At 49.8% G+C, this 14,705-nt stretch overlaps 1 protein-coding gene across 4 annotated transcripts in view; it reads right to left on the minus strand.

Moving 5' to 3' along the window:
• Window positions 1-14,705, minus strand: part of LOC311439575 (uncharacterized protein) — a 48,578-nt gene that overhangs the window by 13,778 nt on the left and 20,095 nt on the right. Inside the window, exons 9-27 of one of the 4 annotated variants that reach the window (XM_084525441.1) lie at window positions 10,491-10,584; window positions 7,471-7,588; window positions 6,947-7,007; window positions 6,736-6,786; window positions 6,529-6,605; window positions 5,938-5,991; window positions 4,558-4,670; window positions 4,387-4,445; window positions 4,233-4,287; window positions 3,900-3,993; window positions 3,655-3,790; window positions 2,816-2,945; window positions 2,384-2,640; window positions 2,194-2,248; window positions 1,961-2,109; window positions 1,813-1,867; window positions 411-513; window positions 233-280; window positions 81-133 (exon numbers count right to left, since the gene is read on the minus strand). Coding sequence is in view for 3 of the 4 variants with exons in the window: in XM_084525439.1 (XP_084381565.1) it covers window positions 81-156; window positions 233-280; window positions 409-513; window positions 1,813-1,867; window positions 1,961-2,011 (335 nt within the window). In the remaining variant the exon portion in view is untranslated. Of the gene's footprint in view, window positions 1-80; window positions 157-232; window positions 281-408; window positions 514-1,812; window positions 1,868-1,960; window positions 2,110-2,193; window positions 2,249-2,383; window positions 2,641-2,815; window positions 2,946-3,654; window positions 3,791-3,899; window positions 3,994-4,232; window positions 4,288-4,386; window positions 4,446-4,557; window positions 4,671-5,742; window positions 5,758-5,937; window positions 5,992-6,528; window positions 6,606-6,735; window positions 6,796-6,946; window positions 7,008-7,470; window positions 7,589-9,713; window positions 9,808-10,490; window positions 10,585-14,705 lie in introns of those variants that run through there. The other 3 variants (XM_084525439.1, XM_084525438.1, XM_084525440.1) reach the window with 3 other exon arrangements.

Here is a 14,705-nt window from a genome sequence, read left to right on the forward strand (position 1 = left end):
CATATGCTGAAGCAGCATCCAAAGACACAGCACAGCTAGGACAGTTACTCTCATCTGCTCCCTTACCTCTGCTCCCTCACCTGCCCTCGAGACAGGTGCTTCCATCTGCTCTCTTAGGCCAGCTACAACACCCCTGAAATATAAACAGGATTTTTACTGTATTTTGTGCAGTTAAGTAACTGCAGTGACAACTGCACCCCTAAAGTGCCTGCTACATCTGTTCATCGCTCACCTTGCCAAAAGCAGCTCTGGTCAAGTCCTGTGTTGTACACTGTTTCACCTTAAACAAATGAGAACAGTCACAAGATAACAATTCAGCTACCAGCATTAGTACCCATCCCTCAACAACACAAGGAACCCCATTTACAATATTATAATTTCTAAACAGCAGCCCCCATACCTCAGCACACCTCAGAAGTAGATCAAGCCAGTCACCGAGCTGCCTACGGAGCGCTGAACAGTTCCGGAAGGAGCTCTTTCCTGCGACAGGTTCCTCCAAAGGTTTACACTCTACTGGGGACAGGAGAGAAATAAAAATAAAACTTTCAAAAACCCCATATCTGTAAGCTTTCAAGATTCGACAGACCTCCTCAAGCACACCATTCAAGCACTATGCAAACAGCTGCTCACAAGCAGATATACTCTCTCCCCCCAACATGTGACAAACAACACTGAGATGACTGTGCCTGCTGCCCTTCAGTACGTGCCCAGAGGCAGACCGGATGTCTTTGCCAAAACAGTCCAGACAATGTATTAGCACACCCATGCACTGCCACGTTAGCTGTCATCGCTAACTGCCAGGCAGGACAGCTCCAGACCAAACACATACACACACAGGCACACCACAAACACTACAAACAAAGCACACAACACAAGGCGCAAGAAAAAGTGAGCCCCAGAGGGAAGCCCTATGGCAACAGCAAGTCAGAATAGGTGCTCTGCACCAGACCCTAGAGGAGACTCAAATGTCACGACATGAAACTGCAAGCAACTGCCAGAACTGGGATGATGGAGGCCTAAAAAGCCTGCCTTCAAGACAACAGACCAGAAGGATGGGGACTGAAAACCCCATAAGACGACACTTAGGAAATCAATTCCCAAGCAAGAGCTCCTGATGCGGCCCCGATGTCTTCTGCAAGAGTGAGGATGGAAACAGACGCCATCTCAAACCGAATATGATGCACAAGACCTGAAACAGATCTGCACTTCAAGCAGCGACTGCAAGACAAGTGCTTGCATCAGCCCTACAATGATGAAACAAGCATTTAGGAACTTTGGTGTGGCTACCAAGTTGCCCATCTAATCTGTCCAGTGGAAGAAGGAAATGTGGATATCAAGACCTGAGGAGCATGAAATATATGTTGATCATATCAAGACACGTTTGATACAAACAAGTATTACACACACAGAAGGGATTCCTTTAAGCTCCCACTGCAAGACGAGAGGTGCTCAGCTCCCAGTTGAACATCAGCAATATTCCAATGATGTCAAGTGTTCAGTACCCTCAGGATGACTTAGCCAGGGCCTGCTGAGCACCAAGAGCAACAGCACAGTACAGCACAGACAACACAGAACACAGATGACAAGCTGGGACTGCCCTGCCTGCAACGTGTTCACACTGTACGTGACAGAACTCCCCACACATAATCTCTCTGCCTGACCTGATCAATCCTGAAAGGCCCCATCCAAAGCAATGACTTAAAAGCACAGACCCTCGCCCTATGGGTGCATTCACAACCCCAACTCAAACATAGCACTTGCCCCTCCCCCCAACTTAGCTTGGGAATGCTGGGAGGCAGGTTCCATCCTCACCAAGGAACACAAAGACTAGCCAGGACATTGCTTCAGGCACAAGGCTCCTCTTCACCTGCAGAAATGAAGTGCCATCAGGCGCCAGCACACCAGCCAAATTTCTTCCAGTGAAACAACCTCCTCAGAAACAAAACAGTAGTCAACTGACCTGCTCCGCTACTGAAATCAGATAGACGCCCTTTAAACAACTCCCCAACATGCAGTATTTGCCCCTGGACTTAATTCTCAGGGCTCAGAATCAACCATCAACGTGGACCACAGAGGCCAGCTAGGATGTTCCCAGGACCTTCTTCGTCCCTGAAAGAGAGGAGTCACCCAGAGATGCATCAAGAGACTTCTACACCAAAAACAATACCCGTTTTCCAACTTTTCTCCACTCACCTTCCCGATCCAGGCTTAGCACTTCCATTCAGTGTGCCGAACCAAGGTCACGGGGCTTAGACCAGGGAGAAAGAACAGACACACATGACAATCCACAAAACAGTCTATACCCACTCCTTTCCTCCCCTGCTGCAACAGCCAAGAAGCCCCAGAGCCACGTGCTCCAACCCACTACCACCGCTTCGCTCACCTAACATCTCAAGGAGATGCATCATGCTCCCAGCTCCTCTTGTGCTCTGAGCATCTCCAGCATTTCAGGAACGGGAACCGCTGACGTCTGGCACGTGTCAGAAATGTGGCAGGAGACGTACTCTGCTGTCGCAAGGCACTTGCAAAGCTGGCCCGACAGCTGAAGCAGACTCACACAGTCCACCGACCAACTCGGGGCCCCCACTGCTGTCCACTCACCCTCATGCTTCGTTCAAGCTTCCGTGCCTACGCCCTGAGCTACAAGAAACAAAGAGAGAAGGTCACATCCACAATGGATACGCAAACAGTGCAGCACATGCAGAGGACTCAAACACAGAGACCAGAGCCAGACAAATAAAAAAACCCTCAAGTCCACAAATGCCACAAGGCCATGAATGCATAGCAGCCCCGGCAGGGGTAATGACAGACATACCCTTTGCAGATGAAAAAGGTGACCCTGCTCAGTCTCTTGGTAATACTGCACCAACGCGGTCAAGCCTCTTCTAGCATGTAATCAAGCTGGTTTTAGTCCTCTGGAGAGTTACACAAGTGGGTTGATTCATCTAAAGATTAAAATACAGATCAAACACAGGAGCGTATCCCAACCATCCCAAAAAACAGTGAGCCAGCAGCCTCTACTAAATATCCCTCTATGAAGTGAATTCCAAGCACTTAGAATTCCAGAAATCCATAGACTCCAGCCTGCCTAGAGAACCTGGCAACTGACTGAAGGAAAAACAAAGCACTTACCCCCAAAGAGCAGCCCAGGCAGAAGGAGCTCTCTGACGGCATACTTGGGGCTCATATACATTTTGGTCCCACCCAGCACCCAAACCCAATCACCTGGGAAAGGGGAGGGGCAAAGCACATGAAAGTAGAAAGAGGAGGAGCAGCAGCTGTGGTTTATTTACTTATTTATAAGGCTTAGCTCAACAGCATGCAGAGAGCAGACAGGAGAACTGGGGTGTTTCTAGAAGCAACAATCCCCATGCTTTCGCTGCAGCTTTGAATATTGGAAGGACAACACAACCAAGCAAGTTACTGAAGCTTTTTCAGCTTGAATTAGCTCCAACTTTTATTTCGGCAGAAAGAAAAATCTAGGAGCAGAACAGATTATACGCCAACAAAATCAATTCCGTTCCACTCGCAGCAAAAATCACTTACTTCAGCAGGCTGAGAACCAAAAGGCTATGCTGATGGGTCAAAACACACTACAGGACACTGGGGCCAGGCCCTCCGCTGCACCCACTTAAAACCCATCCCTACACTCACCAAGGTGCAACCCCAACCCAAACACAGACGCAGCATTTCAGCTTCAACACAGTTTTCGGAACTGCTGGAAAGCAGGCTTCATCCTCAGCGAGGCGTGCTCAGGCTGCACAGGACAGGGCTTTGGGCACCTCTTTGCCTACCAAAGAAGACCGCCATCAGCACCTGCTTTGTTCCGATTCTAAAGACTAACATCACAGCCCACGTTGCCTGGGACACCTGATAAACAGAAGAGAAAGCAGCCATACCGTTTTCAAGCCATCCCTGCACGTGTCGCTCCTCGATGATCTGCAACCTCTTCTCAAATCCTCAACCGCTTCTGTGGAGAGCCTGCCATGGCACCTGCAAAGCAAGATGGATACCCTTCGCAGTCACCTCGTGCTACTTGGCAGTTCTGCTCCAATCCAGCTCACAAACAGCCCGCCCTTCCCGTGCTGCTCTTCAGAGTGCAGCTTGGCCCCACTCAGCCTGTGCGACACACCTGTGAAACAAAAAGAAAAGCATAGGCTGAAGCAGCATCCAAAGACACAGCACAGATAGGACAGTTACTCTCATCTGCTCCCTAACTTCTGCCCCCTCACCTGCCCTCGAGGAAGATGCTTCCATCTGCTCTCTTAAGCCAGCTACAACACACCTCTGAAATATAAACAGGATTTTTACTGTACTTTGTGCAGTTAAGTAACTGCAGTGACAACTGCACCACTAAAGTAACTGCTAGATCTGCTCATCGCTCACCTTGCTAAAAGAAGCTGTGGTCAAGTCCCGTGTTGTACACTGTGTTGCAGCTTTAAGAACTGAAAACAGTCACAAGATAATCATTCAGCTGCCAGCATTATCACCCAACCCTCAACAACACAAAGGGACCCCGTTTACAATATTATAATTTCAAAACAGCAGCCCCCATACCTCAGCACACCTCAGAAGTAGATCAAGCCAGTCACCGAGCTGCCTACGGAGCGCTGAACAGTTCCGGAAGGAGCTCTTTCCTGCGACAGGTTCCTCCAAAGGTTTACACTCTACTGGGGACAGGAGAGAAATAAAAATAAAACTTTCAAAACCCCTTATCTGTAAGCTTTCAAGATTCGACAGACCTCCTCAAGCACGCCATTCAAGCACTATGCAAACAGCTGCTCACAAGCAGATATACTCTCCCCCCCCAACATGTGACAAACAACACTGAGATGACTGTGCCTGCTGCCCTTCAGTACGTGCCCAGAGGCAGACCGGATATCTTTGCCAAAACAGTCCAGACAATGTATTAGTACACCCATGCACTGCCACGTTAGCTGTCATCACTAACTGCCAGACAGGACAGCTCCAGACCAAACACATACACACACAGGCACGCCGCAAACACTACAAACCAAACACACAACACAAGGCGCAAGAAAAAGTGACCCCCGGAGGGAAGCCCTATGGCAACAGCAAGTCAGAACAGGTGCTCTGCACCAGACCCAAGGAGAGACTCAAATGTCACGACACGCGACTGGAAGACACTGCCAGAACTGGGATGATGGAGGCATAAAAAGCCTGCCTTCAAGACAACAGACCAGAAGGATGGGGACTGAAAACCCCATAAGATGACGCTTAGGAATTCAATTCCCAAGCAAGAGCTCCTGATGCGGCCCAGATGACTTCTGCAAGAGTGAGGATGGAAACAGACGCCATCTCAAACCGAATATGATGCACAAGACCTGAAACAGAACTGCACTTCAAGCAGCGACTGCAAGACAAGAAGTGCTCGGATCAGAGCCACGATGACAAAACAAGCACTGAGGCCCTTCAGCACCGCTACCAAGTCGCCTGTCTGGTCAGTCCAGTGTAAAAAGCTAGAAGGATATCAAGACCTAAGAAGCACAGAACAGACATTGCAGAAGCAGCACTACAGGACAGACGAACAGAAGGAAACTGTCCTGCCTGGCTCACGCACTCACGCTACAAAATAATCCCGCTGCTTCTATTAGCCTGGTGACCCAGCCTGAACCACCCTCACCGTGGAACCAAGTCTAGTCAGCCAGCAGGCACCATGCTCCTCTGGCTCCCAGCTCCCATTAGCCACCCCAGATATGCAAATACCAGGTGCCCCCCAACTTAGCTCTCAGGTTGTTGCATGGTATAGTCCCTCCGCCTCAAGAAATGCACAGGCACTGATCGTCATCTTAGGCAATTGCCAGGCTCATCATCAGCTGCAAAAACAGAGTAACAGCATTCACTAGCACGCTGGCCCCATTGCTCACCTTCTCCACAATGCTGACTACTGCTGATGCAACATACGGTTCTGCTCACCTGTTCCTCTCCAAATCCAAGCTCCAACAGTGCAACCAGTATCATCCACACCACCTGGGAAAACAAAGGGATTAAATGATCGTTGCGTTCACAACGCATCACCCAATTGTGGTTTTTTTTTGTTCTTGTTGTTTTTTGTGTGTGTGTGTGTGTTTCCTTTATTTATTTATTTTTTAGTCTGCTTTAGCTCAACAGCATGCAGAGTGCAAACAAGAAAACTGGGGTGTTTCTAAAAACAACAATCCCCATGCTTTTGCTGCAGCTTTGAATATTAAAAGGACAATACGACCCAGCAAGTAACTGGAACTTTCTTCACTGGAATTAGCTCAAACTTTTCTTCACATTGAAAGAAAAATCTAGGAGCAGAACACGTTATACACCAACAAAATTAATTCCATTTCATCCCCAGAAATAAATCACATACTCTCATCCCCTCCTGTACCTCAGCCGCTTGCCTATCCCACTTGGCACATGCTTCCATCTGTTCTCTTGACCCACTTATAGCACCTCTAAAAGGCAAACTGGAATTTTACTCTATTGGATGTAAGAAAATAACTGCAGTGACAACCGCGCCCCAAAAACAACAGTTACCTCTGCTCATCGCGCACCAGAGTCACTGCAGAGGCAGCTCGGGTCAAGACGTCCTGCACTGCGCACTGCGTTTCACCCTGAACAAAGGCAAAACACAGGCAGAAGATAAACATTCAGCTGACAGCAGTAGCACCCATCCCTCAACAACAAAAGGAACCCCATCTTTAGTTTTAACCTTTCAAAACAGCATGCCACTTGCCTCTGTACCTGCAAATTAGGTCCAAGCTTGCAAGGAGCGGCCAGCATCACCCACGCCACCTGGGAACACAAAAGGACACAATGACCACTGTGCTTGCAAGCAACCACCTGCCACACTGCTCCTCTATCCCAAACAGCCTCACCTCGGACCCTCACAGGGAAACACCTGAGCGTCTTCCCTTCGCTTCAGATAAGGGATGACCAGGCTGACAACACTCACCTTCCCTCAGTGTTTCGTGACATGAGGATTTCCGTTTCCTGTCCACGACTGCACAAAGCACCTGTAGAGACAAGAAAAAAACACACTCTGAGGCACCTCGCAACCAAAGCGTACCTACTGCAATACCTCTCTCTTCCCAGCTCCTGTAGTTCAGCTGCTCACCAGCTCTAACTCAGATTCTTCGCTCACAGCGCCACAGCAAACTCTGCCCGGGCCACACAATACACGCTACACAAGCTACATTGCTTAGGACACACAAGCTGGAACGTTCCCGCCCAACAATCAGTCGCATCGCACAGGAAGGATGCCGCATACTCCTAGAAACCAAACCTACCAGTCCTGAGCAGCTCCCAACCTCCTTTTGCCTACCACGTTCAGCACACTAACTGTTTACCCCTAAGAAAACCAGAAACATAGAACATACACACACACAAAAAAAAAAAAAAAAAAAAAAAACAGAACTCCACAAACGCAAAAAAGACATGCACACACAGCAACCCCGGCAGGAGTAATCACAGAATTACCCTTTGCAGATGAAAAAGGGGACTCTGATACAACCCTGCTCAGTCTCTTGGTAATGCTGCATCTACGCTGCCAAGCCACATGTAGCATGTAATCAAGCTGGTGTAACTCTCCAGGGGACTAAAACAAGCGGTTTTAAACATGTAGAGTTTAAAATATAGCTCAAAAACAGGAGAATATGCGGCCATCCCAAAAAAAAGTGAGCCAGCAGCCTCTACTAAATATCCCTCTATTTCAAGCACTTAGAGATCTAGAATTCTAACCACTTAGAAATCCAGAAATCCATAGACTCCAGACTGCCTAGAGAACCCTGCAACTGACTGAAGGAAACACAAAGCACTTACCCCAAAGAGCAGCCCAGGCAGAAGGAGCACTCTGATGCCATGCCTGGGGCTCATATACCTTTTGGCCCCGCCCAGCACCCAAACCCAATCACCTGGGAAAGGGGAGGGGCAAAGCACAAGAAAGTAGAAATAGAGCAAGAAAAGTGGCTGTTTTTCTTTTTCTTTCTTTTTTAAAAACAACTTTATCTCAAAAGCATGCAGAGAGCAGACCAAATATTTCAAGTGATTCTAGAAGCAAAAATTGCCTTTGGCTTTTTCTGCAGGTTTTAATATTGAATTCACAATATCACCAAGCTAATAAGTGAAACTTTTTGATCTGGAATTAGTTTAAACAGGCTCATCCCCATCTGTAAACGCAGAGAACCAGCATTCATTACCATGCAAGCCCTAAAACCCACCTCCTGCACAAAGCACACTACAACTAATGCAACATACAGTTGTGCAATACCACTCTGTTCCCAGTTCCTTTATCTCACCTGCTCAGTAGCTCCACTTGAGTAATGGGCCCGGGCGGCGCCGCGCCGAAATGGGCCCGGGCGGCGCCGCGCCGAAATGGGCCCGGGCGGCGCCGCGCCGAAATGGGCCCGGGCGGCGCCGCGCCGAAATGGGCCCGGGCGGCGCCGCGCCGAAATGGGCCCGGGCGGCGCCGCGCCGAAATGGGCCCGGGCGGCGCCGCGCCGAAATGGGCCCGGGCGGCGCCGCGCCGAAATGGGCCCGGGCGGCGCCGCGCCGAAATGGGCCCGGGCGGCGCCGCGCCGAAATGGGCCCGGGCGGCGCCGCGCCGAAATGGGCCCGGGCGGCGCCGCGCCGAAATGGGCCCGGGCGGCGCCGCGCCGAAATGGGCCCGGGCGGCGCCGCGCCGAAATGGGCCCGGGCGGCGCCGCGCCGAAATGGGCCCGGGCGGCGCCGCGCCGAAATGGGCCCGGGCGGCGCCGCGCCGAAATGGGCCCGGGCGGCGCCGCGCCGAAATGGGCCCGGGCGGCGCCGCGCCGAAATGGGCCCGGGCGGCGCCGCGCCGAAATGGGCCCGGGCGGCGCCGCGCCGAAATGGGCCCGGGCGGCGCCGCGCCGAAATGGGCCCGGGCGGCGCCGCGCCGAAATGGGCCCGGGCGGCGCCGCGCCGAAATGGGCCCGGGCGGCGCCGCGCCGAAATGGGCCCGGGCGGCGCCGCGCCGAAATGGGCCCGGGCGGCGCCGCGCCGAAATGGGCCCAAACAGACTTATTCTTCAGTGATGAAGAAGGTGACCCTGCTCAGTCTCTTGGCAGTACTGCACTTATGCGGTCAAGGAACCATGCTCAACTGTTTCCTAAATACAACTACCTAGCAACACCTCATAAACATACTTCTAATATGTCAATTCAAGGACATCAAGACTAGAAGGCTGCAAGGTCTAAAGACTCAACTGACAGCAAAACCACAGGCAAAAGCTCCAGAAATACAATAAACTGTCCCTAAACCTGAAACAGAATACCCCTTACATGCCCAATGCTGCCATTTTCAGATACATGCTCACACAAGGAGCCTCCATGATACATTTCGCCTAAACCATGCTCCATCACTTTGCCACCAAGGTTGTGACGTTGATATGATTTGACATAAAGGCAAAGACTCACAGAAAACCCCGTAATTCTGCAAAAATCATAAGGGACCCAGAACCACAAAGCAAACACACAAAGTAACATCACCATACTATCCGTAACACTGCTATAACTACTACTCACCTGAGGAAGAGCTGCTTGCAATACAGGCACCTACTACTAGATTGCTTTACAATGACAGATCCTGCCAGTTGCCTCCTCAAAAAGATAGGAGTACTGGTTTCTACTTGAGAACGCATCAGTCCATAGACTGACCCACCTAAAGAACCCTCCAAACAACTGAAGGAAAACCAAAGCACTTACCCCAAAGAGCAGCCTAGGCAGAAGGAGCTCTCTCATGGCATACCTGCAACTCAGTTACCATTAGGTCCCACCTGGAACCTGAAGCCAATCACATGGGAAAGTGCAGGGGGAAAGCACAAAAAAGCAGAAAGAGGAGGAGCAGCAGCTGTGGTTTTATTAACTTCTTTATATGGCTTAGCTCAACAGCATGCAGAGCGCAGACAAGAGAACTGGAGTGTTTCTAGAAACAAAAATCCCCATGCTTTTGCTGCAGCTTTGAATATTGAAAGGACAACACAACCAAGCAAGTAACTCTTTTTTTTTTTTTTCCACCTGGAATTACCTCAATCTTTCATTTACAAAGAAAAATCTAGGAGCAGAACAGATTACATGCCAAAAGAAGAATTCAATTCCATTCCACTCGCAGGAGAAATCACTTAGTTCAGTAGGCTATCTGAGAACCAAAAGGCTATGCTGATGTGTTAAAACACACTACAGGACACTGGGGCCAGGCCCTCCGCTGCACCCACTTAAAACCCATCCCTACACTCACCAAGGTGCAACCCCAACCCAAACACAGACGCAGCATTTCAGCCTCAACACAGTTTTGGGAACTGCTGGAAAGCAAGCTTCATACTCAGTGAGGCGTGCCCAGGCTACACAGGACAGGGCTTCGGGCAACTCTTTGCATACCAAAGAAGACCACCATCAGCACCTGCTTTGTTCCGATTCTAAAGACTAACATCACAGCCCACATTGCCTGGGACACCTGATAAACAGAAGAGAAAGCAGCCATACCGTTTTCAAGCCATCCCTGCACGTGTCGCTCCTCGATGATCTGCAACCTCTTCTCAAATCCTCAACCGCTTCTGTGGAGAGCCTGCCATGGCACCTGCAAAGCAAGACCCTTCGCAGTCACCTCGTGCTACTTGGCAGTTCTGCTCCAATCCAGCTCACAAACAGCCCGCCCTTCCCGTGCTGCTCTTCAGAGTGCAGCTTGGCCCCACTCAGCCTGTGCGACACACCTGTGAAACAAAAAGAAAAGCATAGGCTGAAGCAGCATCCAAAGACACAGCACAGATAGGACAGTTACTCTCATCTGCTCCCTTACCTCTGCCTCCTCACCTGCCCTCGAGGAAGATGCTTCCATCTGCTCTCTTAGGCCAGCTACAACACACCTCTGAAATATAAACAGGATTTTTACTGTACTTTGTGCAGTTAAGTAACTGCAGTGACAACTGCACCACTAAAGTAACTGCTAGATCTGCTCATCGCTCACGTTGCTAAAAGAAGCTGTGTTCAAGTCCTGTGTTGTACACTGTTTCAGCTTTAGCAAATGAAAACGGTCACAAGATAATCATTCAGCGGCCAGCATTAGCACCCATCCCTCAACAACAGAAGGGACCCCATTTACAAATTATTGTTTCAAAACAGCAGCCCCCTTACCTCAGCACCTCAGAAGTAGATCAAGCCAGTCACCGAGCTGCCTACCGAGTGCTGGACAGTTCCAGAAGGAGCTCTTTCCTGTGAGCAGTTCCTACTAAGGTACACACTCTGCTGGGGACAGGAAACATATAAAAATAAAAGTTTCAAAACCCCATATCTGTAAGCTTTCATGATTCAACAGTGCACCGTTCAAGCATTATGGGAGCAGCTGCTCGCAAGCAGCTCAACTCTGCCAAATCCACATCTACCAACCTCCAGAGATGACTGTGCCAGCTGCCCGTCAGTACGCGCCCAGAGGCAGACCGGATGTCTTTGCCAATACAGTCCGGACAATGTATTAGTACACCCATGCACTGCCACGTTAGCTGTCATCACTAACTGCCAGGCAGGACAGCTTCAGTACTTTGTGCAGTTAAGTAACTGCAGTGACAACTGCACCACTAAAGTAACTGCTAGATCTGCTCATCGCTCACCTTGCTAAAAGAAGCTGCGGTCAAGTCCTGTGTTGTACACTGTGTTTCAGCTTTAGCAAATGAAAACGGTCACAAGATAATCGTTCAGCTGCCAGCATTAGCACCCATCCCTCAACAACACAAAGGGACCCCGTTTACAATATTATCATTTCTAAACAGAAGCCCCCATACCTCAGCACACCTCAGAAGTAGACCAAGCCAGTCACCGAGCTGCCTACGGAGCGCTGAACAGTTCCGGAAGGAGCTCTTTCCTGCGACAGGTTCCTCCAAAGGTTTGCACTCTACTGGGGACAGGAGAGAAATAAAAATAAAAGTTTCAAAAACCCCTTATCTGTAAGCTTTCAAGATTCGACAGACCTCCTCCTCAAGCACACTGTTCAAGCACTATGCGAGCAGCTGCTCACAAGCAGCTCAACTCTCCCCCCCACACACACATCTGACAAACACCACAGAGATGACTGTGCCTGCTGCCCTTCAGTACGTGCCCAGAGGCAGACAAGATGTCTTCGCCAACACAGTCCGGACAATGTATTAGCACACCCATGCACTGCCACGTTAGCTGTCATCACTAACTGCCAGACAGGACAGCTCCAGACCAAACACATACACACACAGGCACGCCGCAAACACTACAAACCAAACACACAACACAAGGCGCAAGAAAAAGTGACCCCCGGAGGGAAGCCCTATGGCAACAGCAAGTCACAACAGGTGCTCTGCACCAGACCCAAGGAGAGACTCAAATGTCACGACACGCGACTGGAAGACACTGCCAGAACTGGGGTGATGGAGGCCTAAAAAGCCTGCCTTCAAGACAACAGACCAGAAGGATGGGGACTGAAAACCCCATAAGACGACGCTTAGGAAATCAATTCCCAAGCAGGAGCTCCTGATGCGGCCCAGATGACTTCCGCAAGAGTGAGGATGGAAACAGACGCCATCTCAAACCGAATATGATGCACGAGACCTGAAACAGAACTGCATTTCAAGCAGCGACTGCAAGACAAGAAGTGCTCGGATCAGAGCCACGATGACAAAACAAGCACTGAGGCCCTTCAGCACCGCTACCAAGTCGCCTGTCTGGTCAGTCCAGTGTAAAAAGCTAGAAGGATATCAAGACCCGAGAAGCACAGAACAGACGCTGCAGAAGCAACACTACAGGACAGACGAACAGAAGGAAACTGTCCTGCCTGGTGCACGCACTCACACTACAAAATAATCCCGCTGCTTCTATTAGCCTGGTGACCCAGCCACAAGCAGCCTGAACGTGACCCAGCCTGAACCACCCTCGCAGTGGCACCAAGTATTTTCAGCCAGCTGGCTCCACGCTGCTCTGGCTCCCAGCTCCTATTAGCCACCCCAGATATGCAAATACCAGGTGCCTCACAACTTAGCTCTCAGGTTGCTGGATGGTAAATTCCCTCCGCCTCAAGAAATACACAGGCACTGATCGTCATCTTAGGCAATTGCCAGGCCCATCATCAGCTGCAAAAACAGAGTAACAGCATTCACTAGCATGCCGGTCATGATGCCCACCTTCTCCACAACACTGACTACTGCTGATGCAACATACAACTATGCCCACCTGTTCCTCTCCAAATCCAAGCTCCAACAGTGCAACCAGTATCATCCACACCACCTGGGAAAACAAAGGGATTAAATGATCGTTGCATTCACAACAAGTCAGCCAATGGTGTTTTTTTTTTGTGTGTGTTTTTTTTTTGTTGTTGTTATTGTTGGTTTTTTTGTGTGTGTGTTTCCTGTATTTATTTATTTTTTAGTCTGCTTTAGCTCAACGGCATGCAGAGTGCAGACAAGAAAACTGGGGTGTTTCTAGAAGCAACAATCCCCACGCTTTTGCTGTAGCTTTGAATATTAAAAGGACAATACGACCCAGCAAGTAACTGGAACTTCCTTCACTGGGATTAGCTCAAACTTTTCTTCACATTGAAAGAAAAATCTAGGAGCAGAACAGATTATACACCAACAAAATTGATTCCATTTCATCCCCAGAAAAAAAATCACATACTCTCATCCCCTCCTGTACCTCAGCCGCTTGCCTACCCCATGTGGCACACGCTTCCATCTGTTCTCTTTACCCACTTATAGCACCTCTAAAAGGCAAACTGGAATTTTACTCTATTGGCTGTAGGAAAATAACTGCAGTGACAACCGCGCCCCAAACTGAGCCAGCAGCCCCTACTAAACATCCCTCTCCTAAGTGAATTCCAAGCACTTAAAATCCAGAAGTCCATAGACTCCAGCCTGCCTAAACAACCCTGCAACGGACAGAAGGAAAAACAAAGCACTGCCCCCAAAGAGCAGCCCAGGCAGAAGGAGCTCTCTGATGCCATGCCTGGGGCTCATATAGCATTTAGCCCCGCCCAGCACCCAAACCCAATCACCTGGGAAAGGGGAGGGGCAAAGCACACGAAAGTAGGAAGAGAGCAAAAGGAGCAGCTGTGTTTTGTTTTGTTTTTTTCCTTTGTTTTTTAAAATCTGTTTTATCTCAAAAACATTCAGAGAGCAGACAAGAGACCTGTGGTGTTTCTAGAAGCAAAAATCCCCTTTTGCTTTTGCTGCAGCTTTTAATATTGAACTGATAACGGCACCAAGCAAGTAACTGAAACTTCTTCAACTGGAATTAGTTTAAACACGCTCACCGTCATCTGCAAACACAGAGAACCAGCATTCACTAGCCCTAACCCTAACCCCAACCCGCACCCTAAACTCTAACCCTAGCCCCAGCCCTAGTCCCTAACCCCAACCCTAGTTCCCGAGAACTTCATTTCCAGGTATGCTCTGGGCGCTCAACATGGCCTCCCAGAGGTCCGGAGTCCCAGAACTACATTTCCCGGCATGCTCTGGGCACCCAACATGGCCTCCCGGAAGTTCGGAGTCCCAGAACTACATCTCCCGGCATGCTCCGGGCAGTCAACACGGCCTACCAGAAGCCTGGTGCCGGAAAACTACACCTACCAGAACTCCCTGGACAGCCAGCACGGCCAATCAGAGGCCGAGTTTTCGAGAACTACATTTAACAACACTCACTGTAACCCTAGCCCTTCCCGCCCTTACACAAAAAAGCCTCAAG

The sequence above is a fragment of the Aythya ferina genome, assembly GCF_964211825.1.
Source record: "Aythya ferina genome assembly, chromosome: 7".
In the NCBI taxonomy this organism is placed as follows: domain Eukaryota; kingdom Metazoa; phylum Chordata; class Aves; order Anseriformes; family Anatidae; genus Aythya; species Aythya ferina.